The sequence below is a fragment of the Arachis ipaensis genome, chromosome B01 (genome assembly GCF_000816755.2).
Source record: "Arachis ipaensis cultivar K30076 chromosome B01, Araip1.1, whole genome shotgun sequence".
Classification (NCBI taxonomy): Eukaryota; Viridiplantae; Streptophyta; class Magnoliopsida; order Fabales; family Fabaceae; genus Arachis; species Arachis ipaensis.
The window spans coordinates 6,497,074-6,513,054 of record NC_029785.2 but is presented as its reverse complement, the minus strand read 5'-3'; the positions used below and the strand labels follow the sequence as shown (position 1 = coordinate 6,513,054).

The following is a 15,981-nucleotide window of genomic DNA, read 5'->3' as shown; positions in this document are numbered from 1 at the left end:
CTATGAAAATGGAAGTTAATGAATTTGATTTACCTTTCTTTCATATAAATCGAATTAAATAGTGATGTTGCGTGTATAAATCGAAGTAAATAGGTTTAATTTACTAAATAGGACACAACATTATATAAATTGAAGCTAATGAATTCAATATATATATGGCCAATGCTATAAATCAAAATGAGAATAGTTTTTTAATTCTTATGCACTATAGAGGGACAATTAAGAAAAAACGCAAGAGAGAATAAAATTTATTGATAAAAATCTGTTAAGCGTCTTTATCAAACCTTCTACAAGTTTTGTTGAGTTTCAGAATACTATAATTCAAAAACTGGGACTGCATGGCATAAAATGGATGGAGAAGTTATTTTATAGAATTCCAATTCTGTTGTACGAGATTGTGTGAAGTACGACTCTTTTGTGATAGATAATGATAAAAATTTGCAAGTTTTGTTTCACTAACATCATCAATTTCTCAAGGTGAGGACCCATGAGCTATTGATCAAGTTTGAAGATGTGGTCTGTAATATAGGAGGATCGAACTAGAATCCTCAATCTTTAGCAATGCCCGAAACCTCTAGTTCAATGTCCATTGGTACCTCTTCATCTATGTCTGTCATTGCATCTGAGGCAGTTTTGGTGGCATCTTCGTCCTTCACAGCTTATTTAAAACCGCGATGGTGATGGACAAATAGGTGATAATCGAACATTAAATAATGCATGCCCTTTTGGACAAAATACCCTAAACCCAAACAAATAAACTTACAATATTCATATCCCCAACAAATTCAAAAAAAAAAAAAATCAAATCTAAGCTAAATCTACAGTCACCTAAAACGAAAAATTCTAATAAAAAAAATTTAATGTAAAATATATTACAACTCCAAATCACTATTATCACATACACTTTTAACTTAAATTAAATTCTAACTCAAATTTTAGTTCCTAGTTAATCTAACATCTAAAACTTACAAATTCTAACAGAACCTCTAATCACTAGTCTAACTAACAGTTATTTATATCAATATTCTAACTTGCAGTTGTAGTTTCAAAATTCTAACAAAATTCTAAATCACTACTCTAACTACCATTTGTAATTTAAAAATTCTAACTAACGCTTATAATCAAATACTCTAAGCGACTTAATATTACTAACAATTTTGATTTATCTTGAAGAAAATAAATTTCATTCACTAACTTTTTTGTTAATTCTTAACACTATCAGCAATATGGACAACTTCGTCTAATCGGTAAATACGACTTGGGTCGTCCTTGATGTCTGTAATTTTGAATCTTGTGGTGTTGTTACCTAACTTTCTTTTCTTGGATGTGGCTTGGGGCGAAAGAAGTTGTAAATTATAATTCGAAATAATCACTACAAGAAATAAGGGGTTTAGCCACGAAAAAAATTGTAGCTAAACTCTAAGATAAGCGTAGCAACTTAGCCACAAAAGAATATTTGTGGCTAATCGGGGGTTGCATTTTCAATTTGCCACGATTTTAACGTTATTAGCCACAATTTTAAACATCGTGGAGACCTTCAAAGAGCCACAATTTATATATCATTGTCCACGTATAATGCCGTGGCTAAATAATTTGTGCAGGCCGGATTTTTCTAGCTAACTCACTCTATTTTTCACATACAATCAGTGGCTAATTTCTGCTAATTTGTTCTAATTGAACAATTTTATTAAATTAAAATTATATTTATATATATAACATTAATAATAAAAATCAAACTTTTTAAATATATTATATCCAACATTTTTTCATAAAAAAAAATAAAATAATAATAATAATAATAATAATAATACAAATCTAAACTTATATATAATAAGAAATAATTTTTTTTAACATAAATAAAATAAATTCTAATCCCTTCTAGAATAAATATATTTAAAATTTTAACTATTACTTATTAAATACATAAATTAAATGTCTGGCATATCACTGGATAAACTAGGTACTTTATCACTGTATTTTAATAACAAAAATTTATACAGAGCTGCCAACTGAATCTTGCATTGGTTTCTTCGTATCCATAGCTTTTTCTCTGAAGTTTCAACCAGCTTCTCTAAATTTATCACACGTCTACATTTTCAGCACCAAAGACTTTTCCAATACACCCAGAAACCTACCAATAAATTTGCGTCATTATCTCGACTTTGTCCATGCCCATCAAGTTCCATAATGTCTTTTTCATCATTCTTCAAATGCCAAACTTGAATTGTTGTCCTTATTCTTCAAATGCCAAACTTGAATTGTTGTCCTTTTGCCAGTTGTGATTTCTCCCGTAGAAGTGTCTACTACTGAATACAAAATTGAATAAAAGAAATAAATTAAATATTAGAACTCAAAAAATCACTTAAAAAAAATTAAAATTTCATATACCTTTGACATTCACGACTAAAGGGTTATTATAATTTTTCTGGTAGGTACAGTTGCTTGAAATTTATTTCGTCCAAATCTTCTGCAAATTCTTCATTGTTTTTGATCTGTGGTGATCGTAGTTCTGCTAAAAGGGTCTCTCCTAAGTTATTAGGTTTTTGCTCCACGAAAAAATCTGCTAAAAAATACCAACAAATAACACCAAAAATTAAGAAAGAAAAAAATCGGTATTTTGAGTTTGGAGGATACCTTATCATATGATAGGTTCATATAGTATGGTTAAAGAAAGTGTTTTCAGGTGCTGCACAAAAATAGGAGTTGAAAGACAACGTGAATGATGGGAAGTTATATTGGAATTTGTCCGTGATTAGTGATTACTTTAACTTTCCGCCAAAAACTACCTCAGGTTACACATTAAAATTTTAAATCTTAAAAATTTAGCTTGGTTATTGTTGTTTAGATCGTCTTTTAACTTTTTTAATCTTAAGAATATTTCTTTTCATTCTACTCTTTATTATCTACTAAATATACTTTAAATTATTTTATTTTTAATACAATAGTTATTTATTTATTTATTTATTTTTTAATGGTTAAATATGATTAAAAATTTAAATTTAAATTTAAATTTTGAGTCTGTAATATTTTTATCTTTAATTTTATTATAATAACAATAAATAACCAACAAACTACTTTAATAAATATATGACTCTCACAATCTCTCATTTTATGCAGTTGATAGTTGACGATTTAAACAATGCACTATTATTTAATTATTTATCTATTATACACGAAACAATATAATAAGAGTTATACATTAAGTAAGTTTTGCAAATATTTTTACCTAACAAATTTAATGTTTAATAAATTTTAATTACTAAATTAGTTACTAAAATTTTATTACATTAGACAAACTAATTATCACATAAAATTGTTATAAGAAATTTTACAAATCAATTTCTTTGTTACTTAACAAAATTGCAAATTTTTATATAAGTGACTCATAAATTAATTAGTATTAATTTTTGTATAACGTAAAATCATTATAAAATAATTTTTAAAAAGATAATTATGCATATAATAAGAGTACAGTACTCACAAAAATATATAATGAATACTAAACTATGTAAATAAAAACTAAATTTTTTTTATTTATCCTCATTTTTTTTAAATTTAAAAAATAATAAAATAATTTATTTAAAAAAAAAACTAAATTTTTTGTTATACTTAAAAATTATTGAAATTTTTATTATCTATTCAAATTATATTATTTTAATAAATTTTATCTTTATAATTAACTCAAATATTAGAATATTATCTTTATTTTTATAATTTTTTGTTTTATCTAAATTTATTTTTTATATTTTTAAATTTAATTTCATAAATATGTATTAATGCCAGAATATTTAAAAAAATGATACTATACATTAATAAACTTACTTAAGAAATTAATTTATTCAAAACAGGATAGTCTTAATGTAAGCAGAAAGTACATGCGTACAGCTACGAAAAATATTGTGTGTGGCAAAAGGTTAAATTTTAGCCACGTAACAATGTTTCGTGATAAATAGAAGATACGGTCATTTATTTTTATCACGATTTAGTGTTAGTAGTTAAAATTTGGTGGCTAAACCCCGTTTTTGTGGTAGTGAATTGAATTTAAATTATATATATAGACACACAACTAATAAATTGAATCTACTTTATTCAATTTATCTAGTACGTCATTTTCTATAAATCGAACCTAATCAATTCGATTTACTATAGTCTATAAATCGAAGCATTTTGATTCGATTTACTTATTAGACTACTTTTTAAAACGATTTTTCATAATAAATCAAAGCTAATAAATTTGATTTATTAGTATATCTACTAATTCGAATTTAATTGATTTGATTTACATTAAAAAAAATGTAAATTGATTCGATTTATATAAATTATATAGATATGCAAATGATTTCGTTTGATTCATATAGATGATTTCATCTAGTGGGATAAGACTTTATTATTATTATCATTATATAAATATGTAAATGAGACATATATGTAATATATTTATATTTAAAAAATTCATGTAATATTGATTTCCATTTCATTTATTTAGATGAATTACTCTAAAAAATTCCTAATACATTTCTCACCTTTTCTCTCTTTCCAATATACGTACTTGAGTACTATTATACCAATTTCTAAATTCATATAACGGAATCACTATCCTTCAATTTCTAAATTCATAAGTAAAAACTAAAAATAACATTACATAATAAAAAACAACACTAAGCACATCTCAAGTCATGAATTAATAGTTCCATAGTTATAGTGTTAGAAATAACTCAAATAAAACAACAAATATATATGCGCTAAATTTGTTCTTAAAATTAACACAACTTTTTCTCAAAATAAACAAAATATCCAATTTTTCTATTATTATAGATCCTACATTTGAATTTGAAGATTTCCATATAAATTGAGAAGGAGGGAATTGAATCAATTTAAATTTGAATAAATAAGTTATGTAAAATTTTGTTTTTAGGAGATTATTTATAATTTTGTCTCTTGATTATGTAAAACAAAAAATACAAAAAATACAAAAAGAGAAGAATGAGGCCTTAATATATTCTAGCTCGACAACAAAGTGTAATATGATTTACGTTTAGTCTCTACTATATATAATAATAGTAAAATTTACACTACACTACAGCAGAGGCGAAACCTAGTGGCGGCTAAACAGCGGCCGTGGCCACAAACGCTGCTAATTGAATAGATCCCCGCAGAGGTCAGCTGCGGTCTAGAGAGAAGCCGCAAAACGACCCTGGGTAGCGGCCATGCACTCAGAACCGCTGCCAATTTTGGGCTCTATATAACTTCAATCCTCTTTATTTTACCCATCCTCTTGGCACGAAGACAAACACGATCAGAGGCGCGAAGAGCACTCAACCTTTCCGCGAGAACACCCAGAAATCCCGCTAGGTGAGTTCCAATTCATTAATTCAATTCCCCCTTTTAATTACCCTACAACTATTAATTGATTCCCCCTCCCCCCCAATTTTGCAAAACCCATCAGTTGATTTTGGTAGCGCGCCAAACACGAGCGGGAGCAGAGCCGCGCAATATCAGCACAAGAACCCACCCAGGTGAGGATCCTATAATAAATGAATTTTTCAATTCCCCAGTGTCATCATACAACCAATAATCGACTCCCCCAATTTTGTAGAAACCCCTTGCCAAATCCCTGACCTCTGCTCCACCCGCCGCTTCTGTCTTGGCTGTCGAATCGCGCAGCTGCCAACCGTGGTCCTATAACCGGCGAAGAAGTTAAGCATCCCATCGATCATGCGTGAAACAGCTACAACGTCCTCCACTCTGCGCCAATCTTAGCTATTGCGGCATCTCCCCTTTCACTGGTTTGTTCTTCCACATTGATCCTTTCTTCTGGTTTTTCATTATTGGTTCAGAGATATGAACAAGTATTTGTGTATATCTTTTATATCTGATTTAATTTTACATATTCTGTGATTCTCAATTGATTGTTCATTGTTGCTTTTTTCCTCCCCTTTTTCTTACGATTGATCATCAATGCCAAAACTGAAGAAGTGAATGATGATGAGAAACTGTGTTGTTGTTTGATCATGTGTGTGTTTTTATTTTCACTTTGAAGAATCAACAGTGGTAATAAAAGAAGAAAAGTAGATAGTTGTTTGCTGCATGTATATGTACAGATTAGCAATAGAGATTTTCAATTGATGTTTAATCTCCTGAAGAACCTCTGCATAAACAGAAGAACATAGCTAATAACAATGTCATTAAAAATAGAAATAAATAGTATAATTATAGATTTATGATGTTACAGTAACAAAATTGGAGACACCTCAATGAATTGCAGCAAAATGTATATGTGTAATGTGTAATGAGTAATCCATATTAATTATGAGAAGTGTGAAGTGGGAGAGATAATAAGAGAAAATTGTTACAGGACAAACACTTTGTTTGTTCTAAAGTTTGATTTGAAGTGGTCTTTCAATCAAGTAACTGGAAATTTATTTTAAGATTTAAAAAAGTTATAGGTAAATACAGTTTTATCAAACTTTTTATAGAAAATCTTTGTAGTTTACAATACCTTAATTATATTCTCATGTTATATAAATTTTCTATTAGATTCCTAACAAGTGCCAATAGGTGCTGTTAAAGAGAAAAATGCAACATTCGTAGAAAATGTAAGATAAGATAGTAGAAGAAATATTCGTATCCATGTTATTTTCAAAACAGTTTAATTTTCAGTGCAATGGCAAGGTATGGGAGTTAAACTCTGCCAAGTAGCCAACACTTTAATATAGTAGTAGAGAAGTTGAGTTAAAATACTTAATAGCTCCCTTTCTGCAATTCACCTCTTTTGATGCACCATTTTCTTAAACCTCTGTTGACTCATTTGATCTGAGCAGTAGTCATAACGCAATTCTTGTGTAACTCTACATATCTAATTCAATATACGTGCTGGTTACAGAAGGCAGAGAGTATTGATTCAACTTTGTTAGCATTCATTCTATAACAAGTAAATGGTCATGATTGGATTGGGTATTTAGTATACCAATGCTTGTGCTATTGTAACCTTCATTGCATAAGAATGCAATGTAAGAGTCCAAATTAATGTCATAGATTAAGCCTGGGTCCAATGCTCCTCTAGGGTTGATTCTTCCTAAACCAGTTCCTAACTCAGTTGAATAGTCTTTCATGGGAGTAGCTGAATCATAGAGGTCAAAGTAGATTAGCAAAATCAGCATGAAAATTTAAGGTTTAATTATCCATGTTAGAATATATTACCTTTCTAACAATTCAGATGGTTCTTTTAGTTTCATCAAATTTTCAATTAGGTCCTTATAGTTTAAAAGTGTAATTGAGTCTTTATATTCGATAAAAACTTTTAATTTGGTCATTTCTAACAATTTTTGGTTGAAATATTCATTTTTGTGTTTGATGTAGGATAAGTTATGAAATATTCTAAAAGCAAATATTTTAGTATCAATGTATTTTTTTTTTTTTTGCGAAAAATAACAAATAGTGAAGATCTAATAACAAATTCTTAAACGGTAAGGACCTAATTAAAAAATATTAATAAAATTATAAGGAATAATATAGAGTAATTAAACCAAAATTTAATATCTCAATTCCTTAGTTCTAAACCCATATTTCATTTTTTTCCCAAATATAATCAGCATTTTGTGGTGATGAATTTTTTCCATTAAAAAGGTTCTCACCGGTGGTCATGAGAGCAGACTTGACTGCAGCCGGAGACTATTCACGGTGGAATCCTAAACTAATCTAGTTTTAATTAGGATGCTTGTTCTTGGACATTGTCGATAATTAGTTCTGGGCTAATCTAGTTTTAATTATTAGGATGCAAGTTCTTGGACCTTGTGTATAATAATTTCCTGATTACATTGACTATGGCTATCTAGAAGGAATGCTACTTTCAAGTTGATCTTTTCAAACGGTCACATCTCAGGTTGATAAGATCTAGTCGTAAATGCATTTTATATTGAGAATAATATCTCCTAAATAATGTGACATTATCAATATGAAAGTAACACAAATTAATTTAATAGGAGATTAAGCATTGAATCTTGCTGGCGTAACAAAAGGCAATAGAGACAATGAATAAAGTGGCTATACTCAATGTACATAATACTTTCATGCTGGTCCATCACAAATTTGTTTGGCTAATTGGATTTGGTCATGCTCTTATATTGTAAGATCAATAATTGCAACTGGATTCGAAGTAAATTCATCGACAAACTTTCTGTGCTCGAATACGAGGCATAATATATATACAATTTTAAGATCCTATCCTCTATCTGTTATAATTCTTAATTTAGATTTTTTTTAATTGTCTTTTAATTATAACTTTCAACCCTGTTTTAAGATATTTTGAAGATTCTATTCACTGTACGCTATGATTTTTAGTTATATTTATTGACTTATTCATTTTTTAAATTTAACGGTTAGTCTTGTTTTCTTTTTCAAATTTTAAGAAGCTTTTCTTTGTCTTTTCATTTTTTGGACTTGGAACCAGCAATTCTCTCTACCAGTATTCTTTTCTGAAAGCACAGAATTTTGTAATGAGTAAGCCTCCTTCCCAATACCTTTCGTGTGCTTCATGTTATCCGGGATGCAAGTAACTTTGTTTATGTTTCCCTTTTGAGTTATCCCGTCGCTCCCTACATGGTTTTGCTTGTATATATTGTCGAGTTTATTATGTACGATACTCTCCCATATCATAATTGTGATACACTGTTATTGGTTCTCCTAACACACACCCCATTTTTTAAAATTTTTTTTAGCTCCATGGCTTTTTTTACCAAGTATCTATTTGTATGTGCTATTTCATTTTTTAGACATTGATAAAAGCTGGATTACAAAGCCACGAGGTAGTGTAGAATATAGGGATGGACTGAATAGATTCCTTGACTTCGCATTTGCCAATGCATCATCCGATGGGATGATACATTGTCCATGTCCTTTGTGTGGGTTCCGATTTTTTCAAACTAGAGAAGCTGCATACGATCATCTTCTGATGAAACCATTTCCCCCTAACTATACCCTTTGGTTACATCACGGTGAGAGGATTGTAGACGAGAGACCCAGCGGTAGGGAAGAACTAGATCCCAATTTAAATTCAGGAGATCAAATGCGTGACATGGTCCACGACGCATTCAATTTGCCGGGACTGCAGAGTGAGGACGAAGATTCCATGGATGGGCATGATGGAGACGTTGCGGATGGGTTCCCGTACTTATCTGATGAACCTAGTCACTCTGCTCGTGCCTTTCAAGACTTGCTTAAGGACGGCGAGCAGGAATTATATCCGGGATGTTCAAGATTCTCGAAGCTGTCTTTCCTGGTGAGGCTGTACCATATAAAGTGCATGTGCAGAGTGAGCAACAAGGCTTTCGGATTGATTTTAGAGCTATTGGGGGATGCCTTTGAGCATGCACAGATTCCAAAGACCTTGCACGATGCCAAGAGGATCATAAGGAAGCTGGGTATTGAGTACAAGAAGATAGATGCATGTCCGAATGACTGCATGCTATACCAGGGTGACGACCACGACCTGTCTAGATGCAAACGGTGTGGAGCATCCAGGTGGAAGCAGAAGATCAGGAAGAATTCTGTAGTAAGGATCAACGCTGTTGTCAAGAAGAATGGTAAACCTCAGGCGGTGAAAGTTCTTCGTTATTTTTCTCTGATTCCACGGTTGCAGCAGTTATTCATGTCCAGCAAGACTGCTGTGGACATGTTGTGGCACAAGAGAGGCACCAACCCTGACGGTTTCTTGAGGCATCCCAGAGATGGCGAGGGTTGGAAAGCATTTGACATGAGATATACTGACTTTTCTTGCGATCCGCGCAGTGTTCGCTTAGCCTTGGCCAGTGATGGCTTCAATCCTTATGGAAACCTCAGTTCAAAGTACTCAATATGGCCAGTGATTCTTATTCCATACAACTTACCCCCCTGGATTTGCATGAAACAATCCAACTTCATACTCTCTGATTATTTCCGGTCCTAAAATGCCTGACAATGACATAGATGTATACCTGCAGCCCCTGATCGATGAGTTGAAGCACTTGTGGGCCGATCTTGATACCTACGACGCCAATGAGAAGGAAACATTCAAGATGCGTGCTGCGTTGATGTGGACTATCAGTGACTTTCCTGGCTTGGGCAATTTATCTGGTTGGAATACGTACGGCGGGAGAGCCTGCCCCACGTGTAACTTGGACGCCGAGACTATGCGACTCACCTTCAGTCAGAAATGGTGTTATATGGGTCATCGGCGCTTCTTGAATCGCGATCACAGATATAGACAAGACCGGATTAGATTTGATGGTAAAGTAGAGGATAGATTCCCACCTACCAAATTGACTGGCAGGGATGTCCTGAGACAATTGGAGGGTGTGCCCGTCTCACAGGGCAAGGTGCATGCGGTGGGCGGTAAAAGAAGACATGGCCAGCAGACCGTGGTGCAAGACAAGTTACCCTGGAAGAAGAGGAGTGTATTCTTTGATCTGTCATACTGGGAGAACAACGAATTACGTCACAACCTTGACGTCATGCACATAGAGAAGAATGTGTGTGATAATATTGTATTCACCATGTTGAACGAGAGCGGTAAATTCAAAGACCACCTGAAAGCTCGTAAAGATCTCCAGTTGATGGGAGTCAGGCATGATATGTGGCCACTTGAAGGTGGAAAGTATCCCACTGCAGTCTTTACGATGTTGAACTCACAGAAGGATGTCTTTCTTAGGACCATCAAGAATGTGGTCTTTCCAGACGAGTACTCTAGCAACATCTCTCGCTGTGTTGACTTAAAACAGCGCAAGTTATTTGGTTTGAAGAGTCATGACAGCCATGTCCTAATGGAACATCTATTGCCAATTGCGTCAAAACACGTATTGCCCACCCAAGTGTCCGCCGTATTGGCTGATTTATCAGCCTTTTTCCGACTAATATGCAGTAAATGCATAGATCCTCAACAACTTCCTCTCCTTCAGGATCGTGTGGTCCATACTCTGTGACACATGGAGATGATATTTCCACCTTCCTTCTTCACAGTCATGGTTCATCTAATGGTGCATTTGGTCGAGGAGGTACGTCTTGGTGGCCCAGTGCACTACCGGTGGATGTACCCAATCGAGAGGTAAAGTTCTACTTAAGCTTTCTCGGCCTGTTTTATTAGGAAATCCGTCACCTAGTAATTTATATGTTACATTCTCGAAGGTACCTATGTCGTCTCAAGCAGTACGTGCGTAACAGGGCACAACCGGAAGGATCGATAGCCGAGGGCTACCTATCCGAGGAGATTCTCACATTCTGTTCAAGATACTTAGATAACGTCGAGACTAGGATCAATCGACCGACGCGCGTTGACGACTGGTCGAGCGATGCTCCGCCGAGCGAGATTGCCAATATGTTCCCATAGAATGGGCCCAAAGAATGGTTCCATCACCGAAAGTTTTGAAGCATTTTTTCCTCTGTGTCTAACTAGAATAAAAAGTGCTAATAAATATCAAAAATGGAAACAAAAGGTGCAACAATAATGCAAGGCAGAGGACTTTGGAATTTTTATTCGATACATAAAAATCGAATTCTAACACACAGTTATAGTTTGAGCATCTTCTTTTCTGTTGCGACACGAAATTCCACACATTGAAGACACTAGCTATATCAGTTTGGTTTTGCAAGTATTGGGTGTAAGCACAATATAATCCTGTCCATTGTGCTTTTGTTTACTAGGCTTTATATTTTGTTTATTTTGGTTTCACTTGGTGCTATTACTTCTTCTTGGCCTTAAAGTTTCATGTTTTGCTTTTGTAATGATGAACCTCGCTTATAAAGAACAATTTGATTATTCTAGCTTATAACCATGTCTTGTGCTGAGTAACTCATCGCATTGGATACAAGTAATTTTTTTGGGTTCTAGTATATAATAACAAAAATTACCCGCATTATGTGTTGTTGGAGTTAATGTGATGATTTTTTGCCTGCATCATGTTATTATGAATTTAAGATGGCTAGGAAAGGCCAGTTTACAAAAAAAGCTAGATCAGGACCAGCATGCCAGCAGTCTCAAAAGGCACCGGCTCCGGCCCCGTCTCCGACTTCGGCTCTCCACCAAGATGACTCTAAAATTCCCCCAGCAAGCTGTGGTAGTGTCCAAACAACCGTACGCCCGTTCTGTCCACCGCGTAGTGAACCAAGGCCTGCTCCACAGACGCGCATTTATAGCAGTCAGAACTCAGAGCTGGGACACGTAGACTTGGACGAAAATGCTCATGAGGCGGATTCTATTGATCAAGAAGTTGATGACCGCTTTGCTGCTTCTAGAGCTCAGAATCGCAGAGGACGGAAGACCACAGAGTATTGGACGGTTAAGACCATCGGTAACTATCTATTAGATTTAACCTGCTCAATTTACGCTAGAGTATGTGTTATTTATTTTTCTTCGTGCAAACGGTCTACAACGGAGACATATATAAAGGTTTATAATTGGCTTGTAGATTCCGATGGCATAATCAAGCCGGCTAAAGTGAGTGTGAGGGAGGCTATGGAACGGCCCAATGGTAGAAGGATCATGCTTAGGTTCAACAATGAAAAGCAGCCAGTTGGAGACGAAGCTGGACTGTTGAGTGGCGTTCTTGGTATGCTGGGGTCTGACTACGGAAAATTTCCTATCTGTGAGGAAAGTTGGCGTCACGTTACCACTAAAGACAAAGTCTATAATAAATGTGTCAAGGTAAGAGTTTATATCCGATCCAAGTTAGATCTGCTTATTCATGATCAGAAATGATTTTTTTAGGAATAGTAATTTATTCTTTAGTTATAAATAACCTAACTATAACACAATGTGTTTGTATATGAAGTGTTCATGAATGCACCCTTTTAATTCACAAACTTGTGTGTACTCTTAAGATATGGGTTGGCATTTTTTTTTAACATGTTGGCTTATGGATTGCTGTTAATGACATTATACAAATTTCGGTTCTTTGTGCGTTTTTTAAATTAGTATTATATTTCAGTCAATAGACATCTTTTACTCTATTTTTTTGGGTTCACGTCAGTTGGTGCAGCTTCTTCGATTTATTCTTTATTGCTAAAAGATGTGTTTGTAATGTATGGCTACCTTTGACCAGCTCCCTGACCAAGGAGTATTCCAGCAAATATTTTTAACGAATCGTGTCATTCATGCAGCAAATCTTTCAGTTTGAAGAAGATAGTGAAGGAATAATAAGAAAAAATATTTTGAAAAGTATGGGGAAGTCCTGGAAAGATACAAGGCTGAGATTGTATGATGATTACTACGAGCCAACTTTGTTGACTGAAGAAAATATCGAGAACCGTCTGCCGGGAATTGATCGAGACCACTGGAGATGGTATCTTGATTATCGCGCCAAACCTAAGACGAAGGTAAAAATGTTATTTATATTAGTATAATATAGTACAATCACCTTTGCATTGTGTCTTTTATAAAACAGTTTCTAATCCCCGTTTATCTCTGATGGACCAACAGGAGAAGTGCAGGAAAATGCGGTAAATCGATCAAAACAGATGTATACCCACACTGGCGGTTCGAAAAGCCTGGCTCGGCGGAGGGAAGAAGAGGTAGTGTAATTTTTTATTCACTCTATGATTTTGTACTGCTCTGCTTAATTCAATCCTTGGACTATCTTTGTGTCTACATTCTCCCTAATTGCGTGGTTATCGGTGATGGATTGAACTTTGTTATTTCAGTCAGAACAAGAGGGAAGGATAATTGGTAGAGGAGAGTTGTGGATCAAGGTTCACAAAAGAAGGGATGGCTCTTATATTAATGATGAGGCAAGAGAAATTGTTGTAAGTACAACTTCATATGATTAGTCATCAAAATTATGATTTCTAATGCATCCATGGTTCATTGCTGCTTTTTGGTTGCCCATTCCTTGTGTGCTGGGCTGAAAATAAGTTGTGGGTTTCTTTTCTTTCAATGTCTACAAATAAAATTGTTACATGTGAAGGAGTTAATTAATTTACAAAATATCTGTATGACCGAAAAGGTTCTTTATTTGGGCAGAAATTTTGTTAATTGCTTTATGAATAATGATGTTTTAACAGCTCTAATTAGTTGTTTCAAAATAAATACGTAACACATGATTAGGAGCAATTAGTCAAAATTACTAGAATACTAGTATCGATTTATTTCTTTGCCCATTTTATTTGTTTATTTATTTATGTATTTATACATTTACTTAAATGAGCGATATTCTGAGAGCGTGTAATAGGTATTAAGTTTAGTAGAAGTTGTAATATAGCGAGAACAGTAGAATTTTGTAATCCAAGTTTAGTAATAGAGTAAGAACAGTAAAAGTCTTGGAATCCTGGGAGTTCTGAATGATGAAAACGATAGCGTACTTGAGTGTCTTGTGGTTGCTCATATTGATTTTGTGACAGAACTGGAATCCAATCCCTATGCATGCTTATGCTTATCGTGTGCCTCAAATATAAACTCAGTTTAAGTTTAATTAAGTTGAATGTACTTGAATTTGTTTCATATTGTTGTTTTATGTCTGTAGGAAAGACTTCTAGAGATTGAGCAATAAGATGAGTCCTCCAGAGAGTTGTCCCAAAATGATTCCATTGCTCAGGTTTTTGGAAGAGAGAAACCGGGTAGAGTGCTTGGAGTGGGTTTTGGACCAAATCCTAGTCAACTCTTTGGTACAAATTTGCAACCGTTAGTAAACAGAGTCCAAGTAGAGGAAACGCAAAGGAAGCTGAATGAACTACAGACAGAACTAGAAGCCGAGAAATTGAAAAGGAAGGCGATGGAAGATGAAGCAGCAGCAGACAAGAAAAGGATAAAGGTAATGGAGAGTGCTTTGATTTATCTTTTTTAACGGCAAGGTGAGGAGCTGCCACCAGAGCTTGCTGCAGGGATGTGTTCAATGGAATGATACAGTAATTATTTTGGATTGATGCATACTTTTTTTTAAGTAGACTACACAACTCTTAGCAAGAGATTATATTTTGTTGATATTTTGATAAATACATTTTGGTTTGTGGATATTTTTCTGATTTTGTTACAAGTTTAGATTCTATCCATGAATATAATCACTTCTAAAATAATTAGAAATCCAAGGAACAAAACTTGATAATATTTAAGAAAATTTTATGTGATTTTATTTATGAAAACCCAAATTCTGCGTTTCTATTTTTTTTTCTTAACTTGGCGACGGTTTTAAACCGCCAAAAAGTCTAAAAAAAATAGGACACTCGTATCGGAGATTGCGGCGGTTTGCAACTGCCTGCAAATATGTAGACAACCCGTCCTATACTGCGGCGGTTTTAACAGAGCCGCAAAATTCATTCCAAATTACAAAAATTGAGTTGATTGGCGGCGGTTTTAGAACCGCTGATAAACAAAATGCCAATCGTGGCAAACAGGTTTTGCGGCGGTTTTTTCAACACCTGCTGCGAAATACGTATTTAGCGGCGGTTATACCAGCGGTTGCTAGAAACCGCCGCTGAACTCACTTCTGCTGTATCTGCTGTAGTGAAGATTTTCATATAAATTGAGAAGGAGGGAATTGAATCAATTTAAATTTGAATAAATAAGTTATGTAAAATTTTGTTTTTAGGAGATTATTTATAATTTTTTCTCTTGATTAGTAAAACAAAAAATACAAAAAATACAAAAAGAGAAGAATGAGGCCTTAATATATTCTAGCTCGACAACAAAGTGTAATATAATCTACGTCTAGTCTCTACTATATATAATAATAGTAAAATTTACACTATAATAACTAAAATAGATTACAATTACCAATTTTAAGAGACTCACACTCTTGTAACTCATCTAAATTATCTCAAACTTAATAAATCACCTAAATGCTAATCCAACCTAGTTAAGAGAAAACTAAATGCACTCTAATCTAATATATTTTCGAAATCAAAACACTCAAATAAATATTAAATGGATTTAGTATATACTACTCTTTTTATCTTTTGTATCTCTCAAAATAAACTTGAATCTAAACTAAAAAAAAAAAAGTAAAAACACACTCAAAAAAA

General features: G+C 33.5%; 1 protein-coding gene across 3 annotated transcripts; it reads left to right on the top strand.

The window, feature by feature from the left end:
* On the top strand, positions 5,064-14,976 carry LOC107612955. 3 transcript variants are annotated; one of them, XM_021116851.1, is made up of 10 exons: positions 5,064-5,352; positions 5,447-5,516; positions 5,597-5,786; positions 8,450-8,499; positions 11,948-12,320; positions 12,438-12,673; positions 13,129-13,344; positions 13,448-13,539; positions 13,669-13,770; positions 14,492-14,976. In XM_021116851.1, the coding sequence occupies exons 5-8, from the start codon at positions 11,948-11,950 to the stop codon at positions 13,469-13,471; spliced, it is 849 nt and encodes a 282-aa protein (XP_020972510.1). In that variant the 5' UTR covers positions 5,064-5,352; positions 5,447-5,516; positions 5,597-5,786; positions 8,450-8,499; the 3' UTR covers positions 13,472-13,539; positions 13,669-13,770; positions 14,492-14,976. The 3 variants fall into 3 exon arrangements, with proteins under 3 accessions (XP_020972510.1, XP_020972508.1, XP_016170272.1); XM_021116849.1 differs by having other exon boundaries at positions 14,487-14,976; XM_016314786.2 differs by lacking the exon at positions 8,450-8,499 and having other exon boundaries at positions 5,065-5,352; positions 14,487-14,976.